Genomic DNA, 21720 nt, shown 5'->3' with positions numbered 1-21720 from the left:
AGAAAGAGAGAGAAAGAAAGAAAGAGAGAAAGAAAGAGAGAGAGAGAGAAAGAAAGAGAGAGAGAAAGAGAGAGAGAAAGAAAGAAAGAGAGAAAGAAAGAGAGAAAGAAAGAAAGAAAGTGGCCACGGCTCGAGGCATCAGGATGTGCGTGGACATAGGTGCAATGACATCACACGTATGTGTGATGTCATCACATCGACCTCTGTGCATGTGCGAAGGTCCTCCAGATGAATCCTGAGCTGCCAGTGGGGGGGTGTCGGCAGGGAAGACACGCAGAGAGAAGGAGAGGCACTGGCGCTGGCCGATTTCCTACAGGATGTGCCTCTCACCGTGAGAGGCACGTCCTGTATGCAGTCAGCTGGCGCCTCTCCTCTTCCTCAGGATCTCACGGGCACACCTGAAATTTCAGGAGGCACACAGTTTGCAATACATTATTCTAGCCATTAGGCTGCCATTTCACTCATGCATGTGCAAAGGAGTGAGGTGAAACAAACAAAAAAAGCCAAAAACTGGGAAAATTTCATTTAAAAAGAGCAGAAACCAAACTTTTCTTTGGCTTTGCACACACCTATCACTTATAAATTTTTATCATATGATTTCTTAGTTGTCTCTTCTCCAGGCTGTTCAGCCTCTATTTACAAGGCCTATATTAGATAAACTCACCTGCATATGTAACACAAATACTTGCCACTTCAATGAAGAAATGTAAATATTAAAGCCGATTCTACTCTACTGTTCTAAACCCAAAGAATATCTTCTGATTTTTCATTGGCTTCAGTGTTCAGCACTAATTTGCATTCTTGCCATCTGCTAAAAGCCAAATTTAAACATGAATCAAACTAACAAGCTAACATATTTTAAAGATAATTTTGCCAAGCAGTTGTCTGCACTCTCTCTTGCTACTGCTTTGTGCGCCACCTTCTTTCTGGCAACTGGTATTGAACAAGGAAGGCCCCTATGGCTCAGTAGCAACACTGTGCCTAGCCATATGAGAGCTGCAGGTTCCATCCCAAGCTTCGTGGGCTGGCAGGGCCCAGGGGATTCTAAGGTGGAAGCACCCACAGACTCTGGAAGAATGGAAGAGGAATCTTGGCCCTATCCCAGCTGCAGTGCCCACTGGCCAAGCTGAGAATGCAAACATTCCAGATTTCAACAGAAGCTGAAGCCTGTGGTCTCTGGTCTGAAGAGGCTCAATGCAATACCTGAGGGAAGTATGAAACATCTTGGTACAAAAGAATAGGAAAAAAAATCATTAGAGAAATAAAGCTGTCTATCATAGTTATTCTAGATACTCGTGGTGTTAATTTTAGATATCCTGGTATATCTGAGAAGTTGACAGTCCCTAGAAATAAACAGGCCCTTTCTTACATGTGTAGCTACCTAATAATTCTCTGCCTCGAAAATCAAAGGCATATAAGTGCTGGCCCAACCATCAAGTTAGACTAGGTGGTTGCCTAGAGAAACAGTTTCTTGGGCGCCGCAAGCATCAGCTATTTTCAAAACAAAAAAAAGATGTCCAAATGACCACATAAATTCAAACAGCCAACCGCACATACTTTAACCTGGATTTTTTTCTTGACCAGTGAGTTTCTTTAATTATCAAAATTGGAGGGGGGGGGGGTGGAGGGTGACTGCAGGCTAGGAATATGAAGTTAATGGAGAGGGGTGTAAGTTGAAGGTTTGCCTAGGGGACTCACTACCCATGTGCTGAGGAGGATAATCTGCCTTAAAATTCAGAGCAAGGCTAAAGGAAAAAAAATCAGTAGCTGAGAAATTAATCCAAATGTAAAACTTTTTATGTAAATATATAGTTTTGAAGAATTCATTGTATATTCAACAAACATTTCCTCTCCTTTACTAACGCGCAACGTGGGTTTTAGTGACAGCAGCGGAAGGGCACACAGGAAGAGGCACTGTGAATCAATTTGGAAAGAGGGAATGGTGAATATATTTACATTGGTGTGATATACAGGCCTCCTTCACAGATGGAAGAAGTAGATAGAGATTTAATAGTAGACATTCAGAATATATCTAAATAAAGGGGAAGTCTTGCTAATCGGGTGATTTTTAACATGCTGGATGTTGATTGGGGTATCCCTATTGTGGGAGATTCTGGATTCTCTACAAGGAGAACTGTTCCAGAAGTTGGTAATGGAACCCACACAGGATGGGGTCATATTGGACTTAGTGCTTACAAATGGGGAAAATGTTTCTGATGTTACAGTGGGTGATCATCTGGCATCCAGAGATCACTGCTTGGTACAGTTTAAAATTAAGATAGGTATAGAGAGGGCTCATTCAAAAGCGAAGGTTCTAGACTTTAAAAAAAACTAACTTTGTTCGGATGGGGGTTTACACCAAGGAATTGTTGTCTGGGTGGGAACGTCTGGAAGGAGTGGCAATGCGGTCGGCAAAACTGAAAGGAGCAATTGTAAGGGCGACGAACCTTTTTGTGAGGCAAGTAAGTAAAAGTAAGAGGAAAAGAAGGCCACTTTGGTTCTCAAAAGTAGTAGCTGAGAAGGTAAGGAATAAGAGGTTAACTTTCATAAGCTACAAAAGATTGCAGAAAGACAAAGACAGGCAAAAATTTCTGGAAAAGTTAAGAGAGGCTGGTCACATAGTCAGGAAAGCAAAGATGCAAATGGAAGAAAAAATAGCTGACATGGTAAAATGGGGAGACAAGACATTTTTTAGGTATATGTGGAAACGAATGCCTTGACCTTTTCATGTGCAGGAGTAAAACTGTGGAATGGCCTTGTTGGTCATATTCAGAAATAAGGGGATAGGTGTTCATTCAGGAAATTGCAGAAAATGCAATTATTCGTTGATGCATTTCTTTGAGCACTTGACCTATTGCAAGGATTGAATCTTTCTGCTTTTGTTTTTTATCTGTTCTAACCTGTTTCAATATTTTATGTATGTAATTTTATTGTAAACTGTTTTGGAATAAAATGGTATAGAAATTTTTAAAATAAATCAATAAATAAATATTAGTGATAGGAAGAAGTGCAAAAGTGGCATTGTGAGACTCAAAGAATAAGGGGAGAAATAAGTAGAAGCTGATAAAGAAAAGGCCGAATTGCTTAACAAATATTTCTGTTCGGTGTTCACGGCTGAAGCGCCGGGAGTGGGACCGCAGAACACAAACGTGAATAGGGATGTAGGAGTAATAGACCCTGATTGATTTTCAGCGGGTTGTGTTCATGAGGATCTAACTAAAATAAAGGTAGACAAAGCGATGGGGCCGGATGGTGTACATCTGAGGGTGTTGGAGGAACTTAGGGAAGTTCTGGTAGCTCCACTGACTGACCTTTTCAATGAGTCTCTAGAGTCGGGAGTGGTACCGGAGGACTGGAGAAGGGCAGATGTGGTCCCTTTCCACAAAAGTGGAAGTAAGGAAGAAGTAGGGAATTACAGGCCGATAAGTCTGACTTCTGTGGTAAGCAAATTAATGGAAACGCTTTTAAAACAGAGAATGGTCAAGTTTCTGGAATTCTGTGGATTACAGGACTGGAGGCAACATGGAATCACTAGAGGTAGGTCTTGTCAGACAAACCTGATCAATTTCTTTGACTGGGTGACCAGAGAATTGGATAGAGGAAGTGTGCTAGATGTGGTGTATTTAGATTTTAACAAAGCCATTGACAGTGTTCCACACAGACGTCTAATAAATAAACTGAGTGCCCTTGGGATGGGTCCCAAAGTGACGGGCTGGGTCAGGAACTGGTGTGTGGAAGGCGACAGAGGGTAGTGATCAATGGAGATCACTTGGAGGAAAGTGATGTTACAGGTGGTGTTCCTAAAGGTTATGTTCTTGGGCTTGTTCTTTTTAACATTTTTACAAATGATATTGCTGAAGGGTTGTCATGTAAAACTTGCCTGTTTGCGGATGATACCAAAATCTGCAATAGAGTAGACACGCCGGATGGTGTGAATAACATGAAGAAAGAGCTGGCGAAGCTTGAAGAATGGTCTGAAATTTGGCAGCTAAAATTTAATGCCAAGAAATGCAAGTCATACATTTGGGCTTTAAAAACCCAAGGGAACGGTATAGTTTAGGGAGTGAAGAACTTATGTGTACGACGGATGAGCGGGACTTGGGTGCCACTGTATGTGATGATCTTAAGGTGGTCAAACAGGTTGAAAAGGTGACGGCAAAAGCTAGAAGGATGCTAGGTTGCATAGGGAGAGGTAGGGCCAATAGGAAAAATGAGGTATTGCCTCTATATAAGACTCTGGTGAGACCTCATTTAGAATACTGTTTCTAAATGAGGTCTCACCTCATTTAGAATACAATTTTGGAGGCCGCACCTTCAAAAAGATATAAAAAGGATGGAATCAGTCCAGAGGAAGGCTACTAAAATGGTGTGTGGTCTTCTTCATAAGGCGTATGGGGACAGACTTAAAGATCTCAATCTGTGTACTTTGGAGGAAAGGCGGGAGAGGGGAGATATGATAGAGTCATTTAAATATCTACATAAGATAAATGTGCATGAATCGAGTCTCTTTCATTTGAAAGGAAACTCTGAATTAGAGGGATGAAGTTAAGAGGTGACAGACTCCAGAGTAATCTGAGGAATACTTTTTTAATGGAAAGGGTGGTAGATGCGTGGAACAGTCTCCCGAAAGAGGTGGTGGAAACAGAGACTGTGTCTGAATTCAAGAGGGCTTGGGATAGGTATATGGGATCTCTCGGAGAGAGAAAGAGATAATGGTTACTGTGGATGGGCAGACTAGATGGGCCATTTGGCCTTTATCTGCCGTCATGTTTCTATCTTAGCTGTAATTGTCCCAAGGAAGTAGCTCTCTGGTGAAGAGCAATCACCAGGGCTCTCTCAGATTGAAGTCTACCTTCGAACTTACACATATTACAGATTCAGGGCTATCCAAACATATCTAAAGAGCCTGGGAGCTGAATGCCAAGGAAATTCACCCAGGCAGAACTAGAGCCTAGGAAATTCTGAAGTTTACAGGTACCTGGCACTGGGATGTCAACTTCTATTCACGTCAACAGTATACACTTAATATTCCATGCTTCAGAAAAACATCTCTTCAACTCATGTTGCTAATTTAAAATCTTTCCTTTTAGCTAAGTCTTAATAATAATATTGTAATTTATAGTTAAAGAGACATGATCAAGAAACTATTTTATTCTACTTTGGTGATTATGATAAACATACTGAGGGCCTCAAAACAGTTTCTGGCGGGCCGCATGTGGCCCCCGGGCCGCGAGTTTGAGACCACTAGTATATACACATATAAAGCTGTGCTCTGTTCAGTTCTATTCCACCCCACACACACACCCCTTTCACCATCCTCCAGTCAGTTTTATTCTCCCCACTCCCTGTGCATTGTCCTCCAGTCAGCTCTATTCTCCACACTCCCTGGCATTGCCCTACATTCTGTTCTATTCCCCCCACCCCCTATGCATTTTTCTCATCTAGTAAATGACAGAAGAAAAAGGCTTGAATGGTCTGCCCAATAATCACACTCATTATCAATTCATGATTAATTTGGGTAATTTTCTCTTTTTTTTCTTACATTTTTGGAACATAGACTGTAGAAGTCCACCTGGAACTGTCCTTAGGTTCCAATTACAGGAACTGCCGTTGAAGCTCACTCCAGCCTATCCGAACCATCTTGTCATTTTCGGGACACAGACCATGAAAGTCTGTTCAGCACTGTTCTCATATTTCATATTACTGGCATTTACATTGAAGCCCTCTCCAGATCACCCTAACCGAACTGCCATACCATACAAGTCTGCTCAGTACCGGTTTTAGTTCTTCACAGCTGGCGTTGCTATCTAAGCACCACTTGACACATCAAACACACATGCAACCATTTAAGTTTTGCTTTTTATACCATTCATTTTCTAATTAGAGATCCTCTTTGTTCATCCCACGCCTTTTTGAATTCCGTCACTGTTTTGTCTTCACCATCTCCCTCGGGAGGGCATTCAAAGCATCAACCACCTTTTCTGTGAAAAAGAATTTCCTGGCATTACTCTTCAGTTTACTATCCCACAACCTCAATTCGTGTCCTCTAATTTTATCATCTTCCCTTCTCTGAAAACAAATTGTTTCTATATTACCTTTGAAGTATTTAAACATCTGTATCAGTTCTTTTCCTCCACCTTCCTTGTGCATTTCCCCCTCAGTCACTTCTATTCTTCCCTCTACCCTATCTCTCCAAGCACTGCTCTCCACTTCAAAGAACTTCTTTTCTGGTGCTTCTTCCACTGCCCGTTTTCATTTGCAGTCAAAACCATGCAAGGTCCCATCTGTGACAGTTTTAAAATATATTGATATTACAATGGAAGGCCCAATGCTCTTGTTGACCTAAGATACACCAAAGGGTTAATCCTGCCTTAGGTATGGTGGCAAAGAAATTAACATTCATACAGCAGAAATTAATGTGAGCCTCAATAACAGCTTCTTATCTCATCAGGAAGGGTAACTCCTGGTGCCTTATTTCACAAATGTTTATTGCTGCAGCACAGAGAAAGCTGGAAAAAAACCCCACTAGGAAACTCAATCGGGGCATATATTAAGTTCCCTGGAACACAAGCAGCAATTTCATTTAGCTAGCATGTAGTTAAACTCTATTTTTAATCAAGCAGTGGATAGATCTCGTCTACCTTTTCACCTTTGTCTTCATTTGTGATGCAGTAGAAAAACCACAGTGGTGAATTTTTGTCAGGTCACTAATGTAGATCAGCTCTGAACTTGGCAAAAAGAAAAGAAAAAAAAATTCAAATTATCCCTGAAATCCTAGAAAAGAACACTACTAAAATAAGCACACAGCTCTTCTACAAAATCATAGATAAAGGGCCTCAGACAGTGCTAAAGATAAGTGACTTGATTAACAGTGGACACCATAAGCCATGGCTGTGATATTCTTTGATTTTATTTTTTTTAATAGCCATTTCAGTGACAAAGAAATACTTAGTTTCTTCAATGAGTCCTTAATGCCATAATTTATATATCTGGAACAGTGGTCACCAGCTACAGGCCAAACAGCACTCAGTGAATAGTATATCTTCCACTTGAGCTGTTGCACGTCTCAATATTATGTCCTTTTAACCTCACTATGTGGCTTGATAAATCCACACGGTCGGTAGCTTTCCTTGTCCTGTCTCTTAGAACGCCGGTAGGACCATCTACATTACAGCTGTGAAAATCCTTACTTTTTAAAATAAACATTCTCAAAAAAGAGCTTTCAGCTTGTTGTCGTCTGCCTGAGAAATAATGGCAAGCTTCTGTGCTGTTCGCTGTAGCAGGGTTCACCGCGAGAGGATTGCGCCATATCATTAAGAACTATTACCGAGATGTTTTAATGAGATATGATTAACAAGACACAGCTGTATTTCTTTTTCTTTGAAGCTGAATATCAAAACAGCTCACCAAGATGGCATCTCACTGAAAACTCCCTGCAGAAAAAAGTACTGCAAACTTCTTAAAGCATTTTGGAAGTCAGCAGGCACCGAAAGTAATCTTCTTTATGGCACACAAGATATTATCTCATGTTAGCTGGTCAAGAGAACTACAAAATGATTGGCTGTCATGCCTACTCAAACAACAAGAGATGATGCATTTCTTTTTTTTCAATTGAGATTTTGTAAACTATACTGAAAAATAAGGCAAAAAAAAAAATTACAAAATAAGAAGGAAATTCACAATCCAGTATCAAATGTTATTAGCTACAAGCCCTTGTAATAAGGTAAACTAAATAAGAACTGTGATGATGTATTTTATATACAAAGTGTGATTTACTCACAAGACTCTTTTACTATTTTTCAAGCTGACCTCTGCATCTCAGATTTGGAATGCTTGGAAGATTTTAGAGGTTTATCACTGGAGCAGCGCTTCAGTTTCACCGAAATGTCGCCAGTGCACTCCCCCTGGCCCCCTGACACCATTTTCACGGGTATCAGGGCAAAAGAAGCTTGAAGATCCTCCCTGAAGGTTGAAGGCACCGCATCTGGGCATACCTCACCCCCCCCTTACAGGCCGCAGCGCACGTGGAACATGGCTGTGCATCAGACAGCCATCCACCGCAAATGAGGCATGAATCCATCTCATCCTGCCTTAGGTACGCCATCTATGAGGTTTTCTTGCAAAAACGAAGCTGGAAAGTATGAAAAATAACTTTAAATTCAAATTGGGAAAAATCCAACATGGCCTCCACGGATCCTTATTCTGATCAAAATTAGCCTGGGAAAAAAAATCACAGAAACCACCCAAAAAACCTTTTTTAACCCCCCCCCAAAAAAAAAAAATAAAAAATAAAAAATTGCTGATTCAGACTGTCAGCCCTTTACTCACTGTGACATGTGCTGAATGAGAGAAATTGAAGGCAGAGCTGAAACAGCTCACAAGGAGATCCTGTGCCTTAATGAACTTGGAAAACTGGATTTCAAGTCTTCTGATTGCCCCACCAGCCCCACAAGCCTAACCACCACAGCCAGAGACTTCCATCACTCTTGGACATGTCACGCAAACACCTGGGGAGGAACGCAGTCTGGCTCTGATCCCAGTTGCACCTCCACGGAACCACTCAGCCTGCGGCTCAACCCACAAGCGGATGAACCTGGGGTGAGAAAGCTCCCAAGGGAACGGTCCCTGAACCCCGATCTGATGTGCAAGCTGTCCAGGGGGCTTACTGTCAAGCAGGAACCCCCCAAAAGCAGACATTCTCCAACAGTCTGCAATCTCCCGCAATCAAGGATGCTCCCACATGGAATCTCCACAGCATGAGGGCAAAAACTACAAATGAAAAATACTGAAATATCATGAAAGTAAACACAAGTAGAAAAATAAGCTCCTACAGCCTGGCTTGTAGGTAGAAAGACTGGTGAGCAGAGAAGCATGCTCAGTGATGAGGTATGAGGGGGAAGGGGTAAAAGCCTCAGAAGTTTGAGGCTTCCTACAGATCCTGGCAGGTGGAGGGAAATAACCCACTGGTCTCAGAATAAAGTGGGATTTTACAAGAATAGCACTTATGCAAAAAGCTCAAACTAAACACTGGTCTTTTTTAAGATCTCTTACAGGTTCTTTTTGGTGGCATTTTAAGTCCATATGCAGTGGATAATTTACCATTCACTAAGCCAGGGCAGAAACATTCTGACTTATGACCAAAATCAGAATATACTGTATATCCATGATTTAACATTTGAAGTTATACAATAAAAATAAGAACAAGACTGTGCCAAGCCAAAGCAGAACAACAGAAGGGAAAAGAGATTTTTCATGGTCTTGGAACAGTTGAATGAGTGTTGGTTATTTCTGAGTAATTACAAAAAGGCAAACAAACAAATTAAAGCACCACCAGAGGGGATGTACTTACATATCTGGACGGCTCCTCTCTGTTTTGGTCATTCACGTCTGCAGGAATTATTCGAGTTGCCGTTGGTCCCTTTGCAAAATGCTTTGGGAGCTGACCTCTGAACTCTGACTGAATGAATTGGAGGTGCCAACTGCAAAGGTAGATGAATGAGAAGTTTTAGAACTGAGGAACCTGTAAAACTGTTCACTTTGGGCTCCTTTTACTAAGCATTGATAAGCACTAGTGCATGCTAACCACAGCTCTAAAGGGCTTACTATAGGATGCACCAAAGGGGACACCCTGTTATGAATTCTGAATGTGTGCATGCAAACCATGCACTAAAAAATATTTTTCATATTTTCTGAAAGGGCGGAGAGGGGGTATTTCTGTGCTAATCAGTTTGCGCATCTATAGGTATCAGTAAGGGTTCATGCACATGACGTGCTGATGGCAACATTAGGGCATGGCCATTAATTTGGAGAACAATGGAAAATCGGTCATTTTTTGGTAGCAGAAAAAATGACTTTAGTGAGCAGCAGTGGCGTACCTAGGGTATGTGACACCCGGGGCCCATCATTTTTTACACCCGCCGGCCCATCATTTTTTTGACACCCCCCCTAAGCAGGAATGGCGAAAACATCTTTTAAGGAACACCCTCCCGATCTGGCTCTATCCTGCCCCCTTCGTGACGCCACCGGACAGCGTTTTCAGCCATTGGTCGACCTTGCCTGGGTTGCCCAAATCTCTCAGCGCCCATTATAGAATCCAAGGGTAAGTGCATAGAAATTCCAACATTAAGTGTCAAATGTGGAACAGGATGGGGTACCAGATCATAAACTTAACACGTATTATGGTACCACAAATTAATTAATAATTCAGCAGGTAATGCAGAGCAGTTAACACCATCTCAATAGACAACATTCAGTTCATTCACATTATCTACAATACAGTTAATCTGTAGTAAGTATATTTTTGTTTCTAACTATCTATGATGATTCAGGGCACACCACCAACAGTACTGCAGAGGTTTTGCAATTACCATGCACTGATTTTGGCCATTAATATAGCTTATTAAAAAAGGTTTTAATCATTTCAAGTTATCAGCTCAACAGTAACAAACTTAACAATTGAAGCAAATCAAACAGAAAACCTATCATATGAAAACAAATGATTGCTACTTCCTAAGCCCACATAAAAGCTACTTCCTAAGCCTACATAACAAACCCAACAAAGAAAATCAGAAGTAATAGGTGAACTACAATACAAATAACAATTATTTGCGGTATTTATCTCAACAGGAAGCAGATGATGTGTGAGCATTTACTCTAGGCATTAACGCAGGTGTTTTTCATCCTTTGAAAGTTTTGGATAAAGGTTGGAACCTGTAAGAACATAAGAATAGCTGGTAGTGCTCATACACCCTCAGTTCCTTTGCAAGGAACTCCAGCATCAGCGACTGGAAAGAAGGTCACCACCAACTTTGCTGCTGAGGTACAACTGGGGCAGTTTTAACCAGTGGATCTCATCAGCTTATAGGGATTGAGCATCCCTACCAGACATTCAACAAGAGAACTCCAGGGAGGAGGAGAAAAAAAAAACAACAACAAAGGATGCCTAGTTGTATTTTCACTGTTTAGTATTCTATCTTTAAAAAATATATTGAAAAACAATACCTTTGTTTCCATTTGCTGTGTCTTTTTATCATCTCTATATATTTTGCTTCAAAGAGAATATTTTACATCTGAGATAACTATTATCTAGAAATTTCTACAAAATTCATTAAGGTATAAAGGTTAGCCTTTACTGGAATGATGGCTCTCAGGATTTTGGATAAAGCAGATAAATATTGGATGTGGATAGCTATTAAACCCTAGCTTTCTTGCACTCTTAGAAGCAGTTCTATTTGATATTGGTTTATTAGCTTAACCGTATGGGGTGATTTTAAATGCACTTTCTGCTGGTTAAAAAACAGTGCTGTATTCACAGAAATAGTCTGTCATAAAAACGCTTGGAACAAACACATTAAATTATGCACATATGTGCAACACAAGTTAGATGGTTTGTTATAAAATTAGCTTCCATATGCAGTACTTGCAAGACTGTCATGACAATAAAGTTATTTGAATCTTAGAATAAAGGGAGAAAAAGCTCTATCAGCCTCTATCACAGAACTGAATGTCTGTTAAGTTGCTGCTCTAGTTAATACTGTCCTGAAAACTTCTCAGGTATTCTTGTTGCAGGTTTTCGGGTCTTACTGCATCGTCAGGTAGAACCAACGTTTCAGCCATCGTGCTATGACTTTCTTCAGAGTATGTTGTGAGGTTTGCAATTTGCCTTTATATAGTAGATCCTCAAACCCGATTGGCTGGGGCTTGAGAAGAATGAGGCAGGAAAGTCCGTTGATTATCAATTTGAATTTTGGTGGGAAAATCAGTAGGTCTATCTTTCCCATAGAATGGAAAAGTCTCTGATGAGTTTAAAGACGTTCTCCCCATGAAGCTAGGTTATATGTTCTCTCAGGGTTTACACAGCTGGCATAATGTTTGTTATGGGTTTCCGGGTCTCACTGCATCTTGTCAGGTAAAACTAGTGTGACCATTTAGCTCCAGAAAAAAGGGGATGGATTCAGACATCCGGGTTTTAATTCCATTGAAAGCAATGGAAGTAAGGAGAACAGATTGAGACATCTTGGTTGCTTTCAATGGAAGTAAAACCCAGATATCTCAATCCGTCCCCTTTTTTCTGGAGCCATATGGTCACACTAGGTAAAACCGATGTTACAACATCACACTGTGGCTTTCTTCAGGGTTTGTTGCGGGGTTTGCAATTTCTCTTTATACAGTAGGTCCTCAAACCCGACTGGTTGGGGTTTGAGGTGAATGAGGCAGGTATTCTTCCAATGATTCACAAAACTTAAAAGCCCAGAATTTTGTAAGAAGTTCTGCAAAGACACATATTGAAATAGTACCTATCACTAAATGGAGCAATGAACAACTTACTTGTTTGGCAGAAGAAAGCTGCTGGGAAACCTGTACCATTCCTTCCCCACACACACATTCACTGGTCTCCCCTCAGGCACCGTGTGTGTGGAAGGGTCAACAGCGATGCGGTGAAACTCTGGGTAAAGGTCTAGAGGCCCATGATATCCTAAAATAAACAACACACAAAACTGTCAAGGAAACAAGTATTAATAATAGAAGTGCTATATAAGAACTTCACAATACCATTATAATGAAGAAAAAGGACCTTAGTGAAAAAGCATGTGGGTCCTGACAAGACTTGGGATTCCATTTGCCAGACTGACATGGGTCCAGCCAGTTCCTTTTATTTAAGCAGTGGTTGAATTGAATACAGACTGTCCATTCTATAAATTTTTTCAAGGAAAGGGAAGATTAGGTATTTACCTTGATAACCCTCTTTCTAGTAAATAGGCATATCATTCTTGAACCTGTGGGTTGTGTATCTCTAATCGCGAGATCTAGTGTAGAGAGCCTCATTTTTATTTTTTCTGCTCCGCCTCCCGCCACTCTGGGCTGTTCTGTAACTCCTCAGTTCATATCAAAGCAGATGGTCAGCACTAGAGGAGAAAACATAACAGGCAGGGGTACAGGTACCCTGAGAAACAAGCCTGTTTTGTTTATATCACAACATTTAACACCAAATAATCATGAAACATTTAAATATATAATGAAGTAGAATGAACAAGCCACCTACCTGAGTGCAACCTGTACTAACAGTTTTAGAGTTTTGAAAGATACCCCCTGCCTCATTCACCTCAGACCTTTCATCACTTCTGAATAGCCTTTGCATGCTAAGGCTGCATGCTCAAAAGCCATGCCATAAGACCAAAGTGCTCTGGATTGTCCATGGCAATTGGGCTCTGTAAGAGTAACCCCAGTTGACAGAGTAGTCTGAGACCCTGGTACCTATTTAGACAGCAAAGAAAAGCAGTGGGAATGGACAATGAGCAATCTACAAGAGTATGAGTAAAAGCCTTGTTTATTTTAATCCAGGGCGTACAATAGCATGGACCCGACACAGTACAGTGTCCATTCCCACTGCTTTCTCTGCTGTTCGGTGTTTGTGGGATCTCATCCTGTTGGACTCTTCTTGTGGTACCTCTTTAGGCAAACCAGATCTGCATACCACAGATGCCTCAATGTGATGAGAACTACCAGCTCCGGATGCAACATTATTCTTCGCAGGACTCTGCCTATCATGTGTCAAAGAGGAGCCCTGCCTGCAGCCATGGCTGCACCAGAGTGTCCATACTTGTGCTTCCTGGCTCGTATCTTCATCTGAAAAATCGTGCCGCTTTCTTTTTGGCTGCCATTAGGTGAAACCTCGGGCGCCCCCACTGACTCACACTGCTGTTGAATGCTTCCTTAGATAAGAGTCCATTCTCTAGGATCCAGAGTCTGCCAACTGAGGAAATCTGCTTGCACATTGTCCACTCCTTCTACATGTGCTTCCAAGAGTGCCAACAGGTGGATCTCCACCCACTGAAACAGCATTTGGACCTCCAGCTGAAGAGGAACACTCTTGGTGCCTCCCTGCTGACTAACATAGGCTACCGCTGTTACATTGTCCGAGAAAACCCATACCTCCTTGTCCTGCAGTGTGCTTCCAAGTGCCCGCAGCACCAGACAGATGGCTCTCAGCTCCGACCAGTTGATGGGCCAATTCCTCTGCGAGGGGGGGATCAACATCCCTGCATTAGGCGACCCTCGCAATGAGCTCCCCAGCCATAAATGATGCCATCTGTTGTCAGAATCACCCAAGTGGAGATGCAAAGTGGCACCACGGGATAGAGACTGTGGTTCCAGCCACCAGTTCAAACTGCGACACACTTCTTTTGTCCAAGGCAGGTGCATCTGCAATGCATCCATTTGCAGGGACCAGCGGGATAAGAATGAGTGCTGGAGAGGATGTAAATGCGCTCTCACCCAGGAGACCACATCTATAATTGCCACCATTGATCCCCAGCACCTGCACTTGTATCCCCTCCTTGAGGGAGGTGCATTGCTACTACGATCATCACCTTGGTGAAATTGCATGGTGCCATGGCCAGCCCAAATGGAAGGGCCGAAAACTGGAAGTGATGCTCCAAAACGTGGAACCTACAGAACTTCCTGTGATCTGGAAAAATGGGAATATGCAAAAAGGCCTCTGTCAAATCCAGCAAGGTAAGAAATTCCCCCAGCACCAAGGAGGCAAACATCGACCTCACTGTTTTCATGCAGAAGCATGGTATCTTGAGGGCAGCACTGACCAACTTCAGATCCAGGCTCAGCCTCCAGTCTTCTTTTTTAGGCACAATAAAGTATATGGAATATCTGCCCAAGGCCGACTGTGTCCAGGATGGTTTCTATGGCTGTAGATCTAGTAGCCTCTTTCCTGTCGTTCGGACTCTGACTGCTTTTTCTGGCTTTCCTGCGGGAGAATTCATAAAGAGGTCTGGAAGGGGACAAACAAACTCAAGCTTGTACCCCCTCCTGAATAATATCCAATATCTAGTGGTCAAGTGATTCTCACCCATGCCTCCCAATAAGCCGACAACCTTCCTCCTATCCTTGAAGGTATGTCTCCTGACCAGGCATCAGAACTGTTTCTTAGGGGCTGCTGAGGGATGAACTCCTGAGGACTGGGGACACTTAGCAACTCCAAATCTCTGTCTCAAGCCTTGAAATGATCTCTGAACCGAAAGTCCTCCCAAGTCCTGGCAAAAATGCCCAGAGCTATGAAAATTATCTCAACCTGACTCCCTAGAGGCCCTTGGTCTGCTGTCTGGTAAAGGCTTTGACTTAAAATTCTGCACACTGGCCATAAGGTTGTCAAGCCCTTTACCAAAGAATTTTCAGCTTCTTTTTAACCATTTTCCTCATTTTATCACAGTCACCCTTTCGAAAATTAAATGCCTCTAGATTTCTTTTGCAGGTATCAGCTCAAATTTGATCACATTATGGTCAGTTTCCCAGCAAACCCAACACAGTTAACTCTTGTACTATGCCTTGCATTCCACTAAGGACCAAGTCTAAAATAGCTTCCCCTCTTGTCAGTTCCTGGACCAGTTGCTCCAAGAAGCAGTCGATGTCTAGGAATTTTACCTCCCTAGCACTCCCTGATGTAAACATAGAAACATAGAAAGATGACGGCAAATAAGGGCTACAGCCCATCAAGTCTGCCCATACCATTGACCCCCTTTTAAGTCTACTGGCCCCCTTAACTCTACTGACCTGCTCTATTAAGTCTATATCCTAGCGACCCTATTCATTGGTATGACCCTCGCAGTGATCCCACATAGGTATCCCATTTATTCTTGAAGTCTGGGATACTGCGGGCCTCGATCACCTGTACTGGAAGCTTGTTCCAATGCTCTATCACTCATTCCGTGAAGAAGTACTTCCTGACGTCTCCACGAAACTTCCCTCCCCTGAGTTTGAGCAGATGTCCTCTTGTGTTCGAGGGTCCTTTGAGAAGAAAGATATCATCTTCCACCTCGACCCGTCCCGTGATGTACTTAAATGTCTCAATCATGTCTCCCCTCTCCCTACGCTCAAGAGTACAGAGCTGCAATTTTTTCAGTCTTTCTTCGTACAAGAGACCCTTTAGCCCCGAGACCATCCTGGTGGCCATCTGCTGAACCGACTCAATTCTGAGCACATCTTTACGGTAATGTGGCCTCCAGAATTGCACACAGTATTCTAGATGAGGTCTCATAATGGCTCTGTATAATGGCATCATGACCTCAGGCTTCCTGTTGACGAAACTTCTCTTGATACAACCCATCATCTGCCATGCCTTAGATCACAGGTGTCAAAGTCGGTCCTCGAGGGCCGGAATCCAGTCGGGTTTTCAGGATTTCCCCAATGAATATGCATGAGATCTATGTGCATGCACTGCTTTCAATGCATATTCATTGGGGAAATCCTGAAAACCCGACTGGATTACGGCCCTCGAGGAGGGACTTTGACACCCCTGCCTTAGATGAAGCCTTCTCCACTTGAGTGGCAGTCTTCATGTCTGCACTGATGATCACTCCCAAGTCTCGTTCTGCCGTAGTCTTGGTCAAAGTTTCTCCATTCAAGGTGTAAGTTCTGCATGGATTTCCATTTCCGAGATGCATGACCTTACATTTCTTGGCGTTGAAGCCCAGCTGCCAGATAGAGGACCAACTTTCTAAAGTACGGAGGTCCTGTTCCATAGTACCCTGTAGATTGTAGCCATTTACGATATTGCATAGTTTGGCATCATCAGCGAATAAGGTAACCTTACCTTGAAGCCCTTGAGTCAAATCCCTAATGAATATGTTGAAGAGGAGTGGACCCAGGACTGAGCCCTGCGGCACTCCGCTGGTCACTTCCGACGTTTTAGAGAGGGTACCGTTAACCATCACTCTCTGAAGTCTGCCACTTAGCCAATCTTTAACCCATGCAGTTAGTGTTACTCCTAACCCCATCGATTCCATCTTGTTCAGCAGTCTGCGGTGTGGGACGCTGTCAAAAGCTTTGCTGAAGTCAAGGTATACGACGTCTAAGGACTCTCCTGAGTCCAGCCTTCTTGTTACCCAGTCAAAGAAGCTGATAAGATTGGACTGGCAGGACCTACCCTTGGTGAATCCATGTTGACTGGGGTCCCGGAGATTCCCCTCATTCAAGACCGTATCTAATTTATGCTTAATTTATGTTTAACCAGTCAATATTGGAGTAATTGAAATCACCCATACTGCTGCCCAATTTGCCAGCTTTCCTAATCTCTGAAAGCATTTCTTCATCTGCCTGCTCATTTTGGCCCAGGGAACAGTAGTATAACCTTACCTTTATATTCCTTCCCTTCACACATGGAATTTCTATCCATATGAATTCCACACTGCTATCTATATCATGCAGAATGTTTATTTTATTTGATTCAATATTCTCTTTAACATATAGCACAACCCCCCTCTATCCTTGTGATATAAATTTGTACCCAGGTAATAATAGTTTCCCATTGATTGTCCTCCTTCCACCAGGTCTTCGAGATGCTTATTATATCTACCTCATCATTCAGTATTATATACTCTAACTTTCCTATTTTATTTTTTAGGCTTCAAGCATTTGTATACAGACACTTCAAATTGTGTTTTTTCCTTGTAACTAGAGGCTGCTGAGGAGACAGGGAAAATTTGAGTCTTTTACTCTGCCTTCCTTTTAAACACTCCTTGCTTTATTTCACCATTATTGAAACCTCTCTACTGGGACTCCCTAAATATTCTGTTTCAATAGTATCCTTCAAGGATACCTCACATCAAACCATCTGTTCCTGGGCGACTGTCGGCTCTCCACCGTATCTCAGTTTAAAAGCTGCTCTATCTCCTTTTTAAACATTAGCCAGGTTCCATCCCAGTTAAGGTGGAGTCCATCCTTTTGGAACAAGCTCCCCCTTTCCCAGAAGGTTACCCAGCTCCTAACAAATCTAAATCCCTCATCTCTGCACCATCATCTCAACCACGCAGTGAGACTTTGGAGCTCCACCTGCCTCTTAGGTCTTGCATGTGCAACTGGGAGCATTTCTGAAAATGCTACCTTGGATGATCTGTATTTCAGCTTTCTAACTAAATTTGGCTTCCAGAACCTCCCTCCCACATTTTCCTATGTCATTGGTACCTACATGTACCAAGAGAGCTGGCTCCTCTCCAGCACCATCTAAAATCCTATCTAAGTGATGCATGAGGTCCGCCACCTTCGCACCAGGAAGTTAAGGGGCCATGCGATCCTCATGCCCACCAGCCACCCAGCTATCTACGTGCCTAATGATCGAATCACCAACTACAACAGCTATCCTAACCCTTCCCTCCTGGGCAGAAGCCCCTGGAAACACATCCTCAGTGCGAGAGGATATTGCATCCCTTGGTGGGCAGGTCCTGGCTACAGAATTATTTCCTACTTCACCAGGGTGATGCTCTCCTTCTAGGAGACCTCTCTCCTCCAAGGCAGCAGACTGAAGGTGGGACTTTTCTAAAACATTCCTGTAGGTCTCCTCTATGTATTTCTCTGTCTCCCTCAGCTCCTCCAAGTCTGCTATTCTAGCCTCAAGGGAATGTATTTGTTTTCTGAGAGATAGGAGCTCTTTGCAGTGAGTACATACAGTCATGTGAAAAAATTAGGACATCCCATGAAATATTCAGTTCTTTCTTAAGAAGTATTCACATATCAATGCCAAATCTTTTTTTTAATCTCCGGAAAAGAAAGTGATGTAATTGCAGGTAAACAACAAAATTTTCCTTGATAAATTAAGTCTATAAGTAAAGAAATGAGCTAGGGGTGGGCGGGAGGGAATGGAGTCTAAGCCAGACCCTGCTCTGCCTGCCAGAGACTTTCTCTAGAAGAAGGTTCAAACTTACAAAACTGTAGAACTATAAAATGCTATTATTCTATGGAAACTAGCTAAGTAAAGTTTGCACTTTTAAGATCTAAACTATCTATAGAAGGGAACATACAATTTAGCTTTTCTCCCCAAATTTATTAAAGCTCAGAGCAAAAATAATGTATACTTACCCAAAGATATGTCTTCTCCTCTCAGAAAGAGAATGTCCTCTTCCCTCTTTTTCCTCCTCTCTGCTCAGCCTAATCAAGGGAGCTCTTTTTCAGTAGGGGGTGCACCTCAGCTCTTTTTAGTGTTGTTGGCAGCTATCCTTCCATGAAGCCTTTGCTTACTAGCTGTGCCATCTTTCTTGAGAAGGGGTCAAGAGGGCAGGAAGTCAGCTGTAGACCTTTTCAAGATTTTTTTTTCAAAGTGTCCTCTGTGAACTAGGTCAATGAGTCCTAGATATCTATGCATAGGAAAAGGAGGGAGTGCTCTCGTCATTAGCTGGTGGGAAGCTTGACTGAATTGCCTATAGAAACTGATGGAGCCCTTTATGCTACCATCAAGATGCAAACTTCAGATTGGAAGGGTGTATATTCTCTTACACCTCCTAACTCTCTTCACAGTACCGTATTTTCACGCATATAACGCGCGCGTTATACGCGTTTTTACCTACCGCGCATACCCCTCGCGCGTTATATGCGTGAGCGCGGTATACAAAAGTTTTAAAACATAGTTCCCACCCCGCCCGACGCCCGATTCAACCCCCCAGCAGGACCGCTCGCACCCCCACCCCGAACGACCGCTCGCACGCGCTCCCACCCGCACCCGCATCCACGATCGGAGCAAGAGGGAGCCCAAGCCCTCTTGCCCGGTCGACTCCCCGACGTCCGATACATCCCCCCCCCCCGGCAGGACCGCCGACTTCCCGACAATATCGGGCCAGAAGGGAGCCCAAACCCTCCTGGCCACGGCGACCCCCTAACCCCACCCCGCACTACATTACGGGCAGGAGGGATCCCAGGCCCTCCTGCCCTCGACGCAAACCCCCCTCCCCCCCAACGACCGCCCCCCCCCCAAGAACCTCCGACCGCCCCCCAGCCGACCCGCGATCCCCCTGGCGACCCCCACGACCCCCCCACCCCCCTTCCCCGTACCTTTGGTAGTTGGCCGGACAGACGGGAGCCAAACCCGCCTGTCCGGCAGGCAGCCAACGAAGGAATGAGGCCGGATTGGCCCATCCATCCTAAAGCTCCGCCTACTGGTGGGGCCTAAGGCGCGTGGGCCAATCAGAATAGGCCCTGGAGCCTTAGGTCCCACCTGGGGGCGCGGCCTGAGGCACATGGTCGGGTTGGGCCCATGTGCCTCAGGCCGCGCTCCCAGGTGGGACCTAAGGCTCCAGGGCCTATTCTGATTGGCCCACGCGCCTTAGGCCCCACCAGTAGGCGGAGCTTTAGGATGGATGGGCCAATCCGGCCTCATTCCTTCGTTGGCTGCCTGCCGGACAGGCGGGTTTGGCTCCCGTCTGTCCGGCCAACTACCAAAGGTACGGGGAAGGGGGGTGGGGGGGTCGTGGGGGTCGCCAGGGGGGTCGCGGGTCGGCTGGGGTGGCGGTCGGAGGTTCTTGGGGGGGGCGGTCGTTGGGGGGGAGGGGGGTTTGCGTCGAGGGCAGGAGGGCCTGGGATCCCTCCTGCCCATAATGTAGTGCGGGGTGGGGTTAGGGGGTCGCCGTGGCCAGGAGGGTTTGGCTCCCTTCTGGCCCAACTACCAAAGGTACGGGGAAGGGGGGTGGGGGGGTCGCCAGGGGGGTCGCGGGTCGGCTGGGGGGGCGGTCGGAGGTTCTTGGAGGGGGCGGTCGTTGGGGGGAGGGGGGTTTGCGTCGAGGGCAGGAGGGCCTGGGATCCCTCCTGCCCGTAATGTAGTGCGGGGTGGGGTTAGGGGGTCGCCGTGGCCAGGAGGATTTGGGCTCCCTCCTGGCCCGATATTGTTGGGGAGTCGGCGGTCCTTCGGGGGGAGGGATGTATCGGACGTCGGGGGGGGGCATCAGGCTTTCTGGATGGGGACAGACCTTCAAGGGGGGACAGTGCACGGAAGTCAGGGGGGGTGAACGGAGAGTCGGGACAGCGCACGGAAAGTCAGGGCGGGCGAAAGGAGCGTCGGGCAGCATGCGCGGTATACCCGTGAGCGCGGTATACCAAAGTTTTTGTACATATCATCGTGATTTCTGCGCGCTATACCCGTGTGCGCGTTTTATACGGGTGCGCGTTATTTGCGTGAAAATACGGTAAATAGTACAACGTTCATAGATCCTCAGATGTACCACCAAGCACACATACAAATTCATTGTGTCAGGCTTTATGTACTACTTCCTCACCAAATCATCCATACTTTGCTATTAAATTTATAAATACTTTTTTCCACCTTAGTGTATAAATAGTTTAAATACTTAGCTTAAAACTTGTGGTCATGCTTCCAGGAATTTATACCACCAACATGTTTCACCTGAAGGGGTTTTATCAAGGCACCATATCCTTTTCTAAAGCTTACCACCGCTGTAACCGACCGTGAATAGTTAATTCAAAAAGTTTGGGCTATACTCTCACAGAAAATTTAACTTGAACTATTGTGCTGTTTGACCATCAAGATGCAGGCATTTATTACAGTCCTAAGGCTGGTATAAGTAATTACACCTTATTTCAAAAAGCATTTTCAATCACTTGTGCTATTTTTATAAAGAAAGGTTGGTATCTTTTCTTTATAAAATAGGTATTTGGTTGTTTTAAACTAGTCACATAATTATAACATTACCCTCATAATGCATTATACATCTGTAATTAAACCTACAATAAAACCACTATGTGTGTGGTGTGGTTTGTGTACGCATGCACACACATAACAGAGATACATAGGTAATACCCACACCCTTCCGTGCCTTACCAGAACCACAGTTTGGTATTTTTGTTTATTTTGCTTCTTTTAAGGTGTGTATCTTATCACGTATTGTGATCATCTCCACTGCACTACAAGGAGAAGGAGTTATCAAGTTC

The 21720-nt window shown here is 44.0% G+C and overlaps 1 protein-coding gene across 3 annotated transcripts in view; it reads right to left on the bottom strand.

Annotated features, from left to right (window-relative positions):
* ALG9 (ALG9 alpha-1,2-mannosyltransferase) overlaps positions 1-21720 on the bottom strand; it is a 166969-nt gene that overhangs the window by 83852 nt on the left and 61397 nt on the right. For 2 of the 3 annotated variants that reach the window (XM_033919141.1, XM_033919142.1), the window contains exons 12-13: positions 12328-12475; positions 9350-9479 (exon numbers count right to left, since the gene is read on the bottom strand). In XM_033919141.1, coding sequence (XP_033775032.1) covers positions 9350-9479; positions 12328-12475 — 278 coding nt within the window. Of the gene's footprint in view, positions 1-6641; positions 6724-9349; positions 9480-12327; positions 12476-21720 lie in introns of those variants that run through there. The other variant, XM_033919143.1, reaches the window with a different exon arrangement.

Source organism: Geotrypetes seraphini, chromosome 13 (assembly GCF_902459505.1).
Source record: "Geotrypetes seraphini chromosome 13, aGeoSer1.1, whole genome shotgun sequence".
Classification (NCBI taxonomy): domain Eukaryota; kingdom Metazoa; phylum Chordata; class Amphibia; order Gymnophiona; family Dermophiidae; genus Geotrypetes; species Geotrypetes seraphini.
Note: the sequence above shows the minus strand (reverse complement) of the source record. Positions and strands in the feature narration are given on the sequence as shown.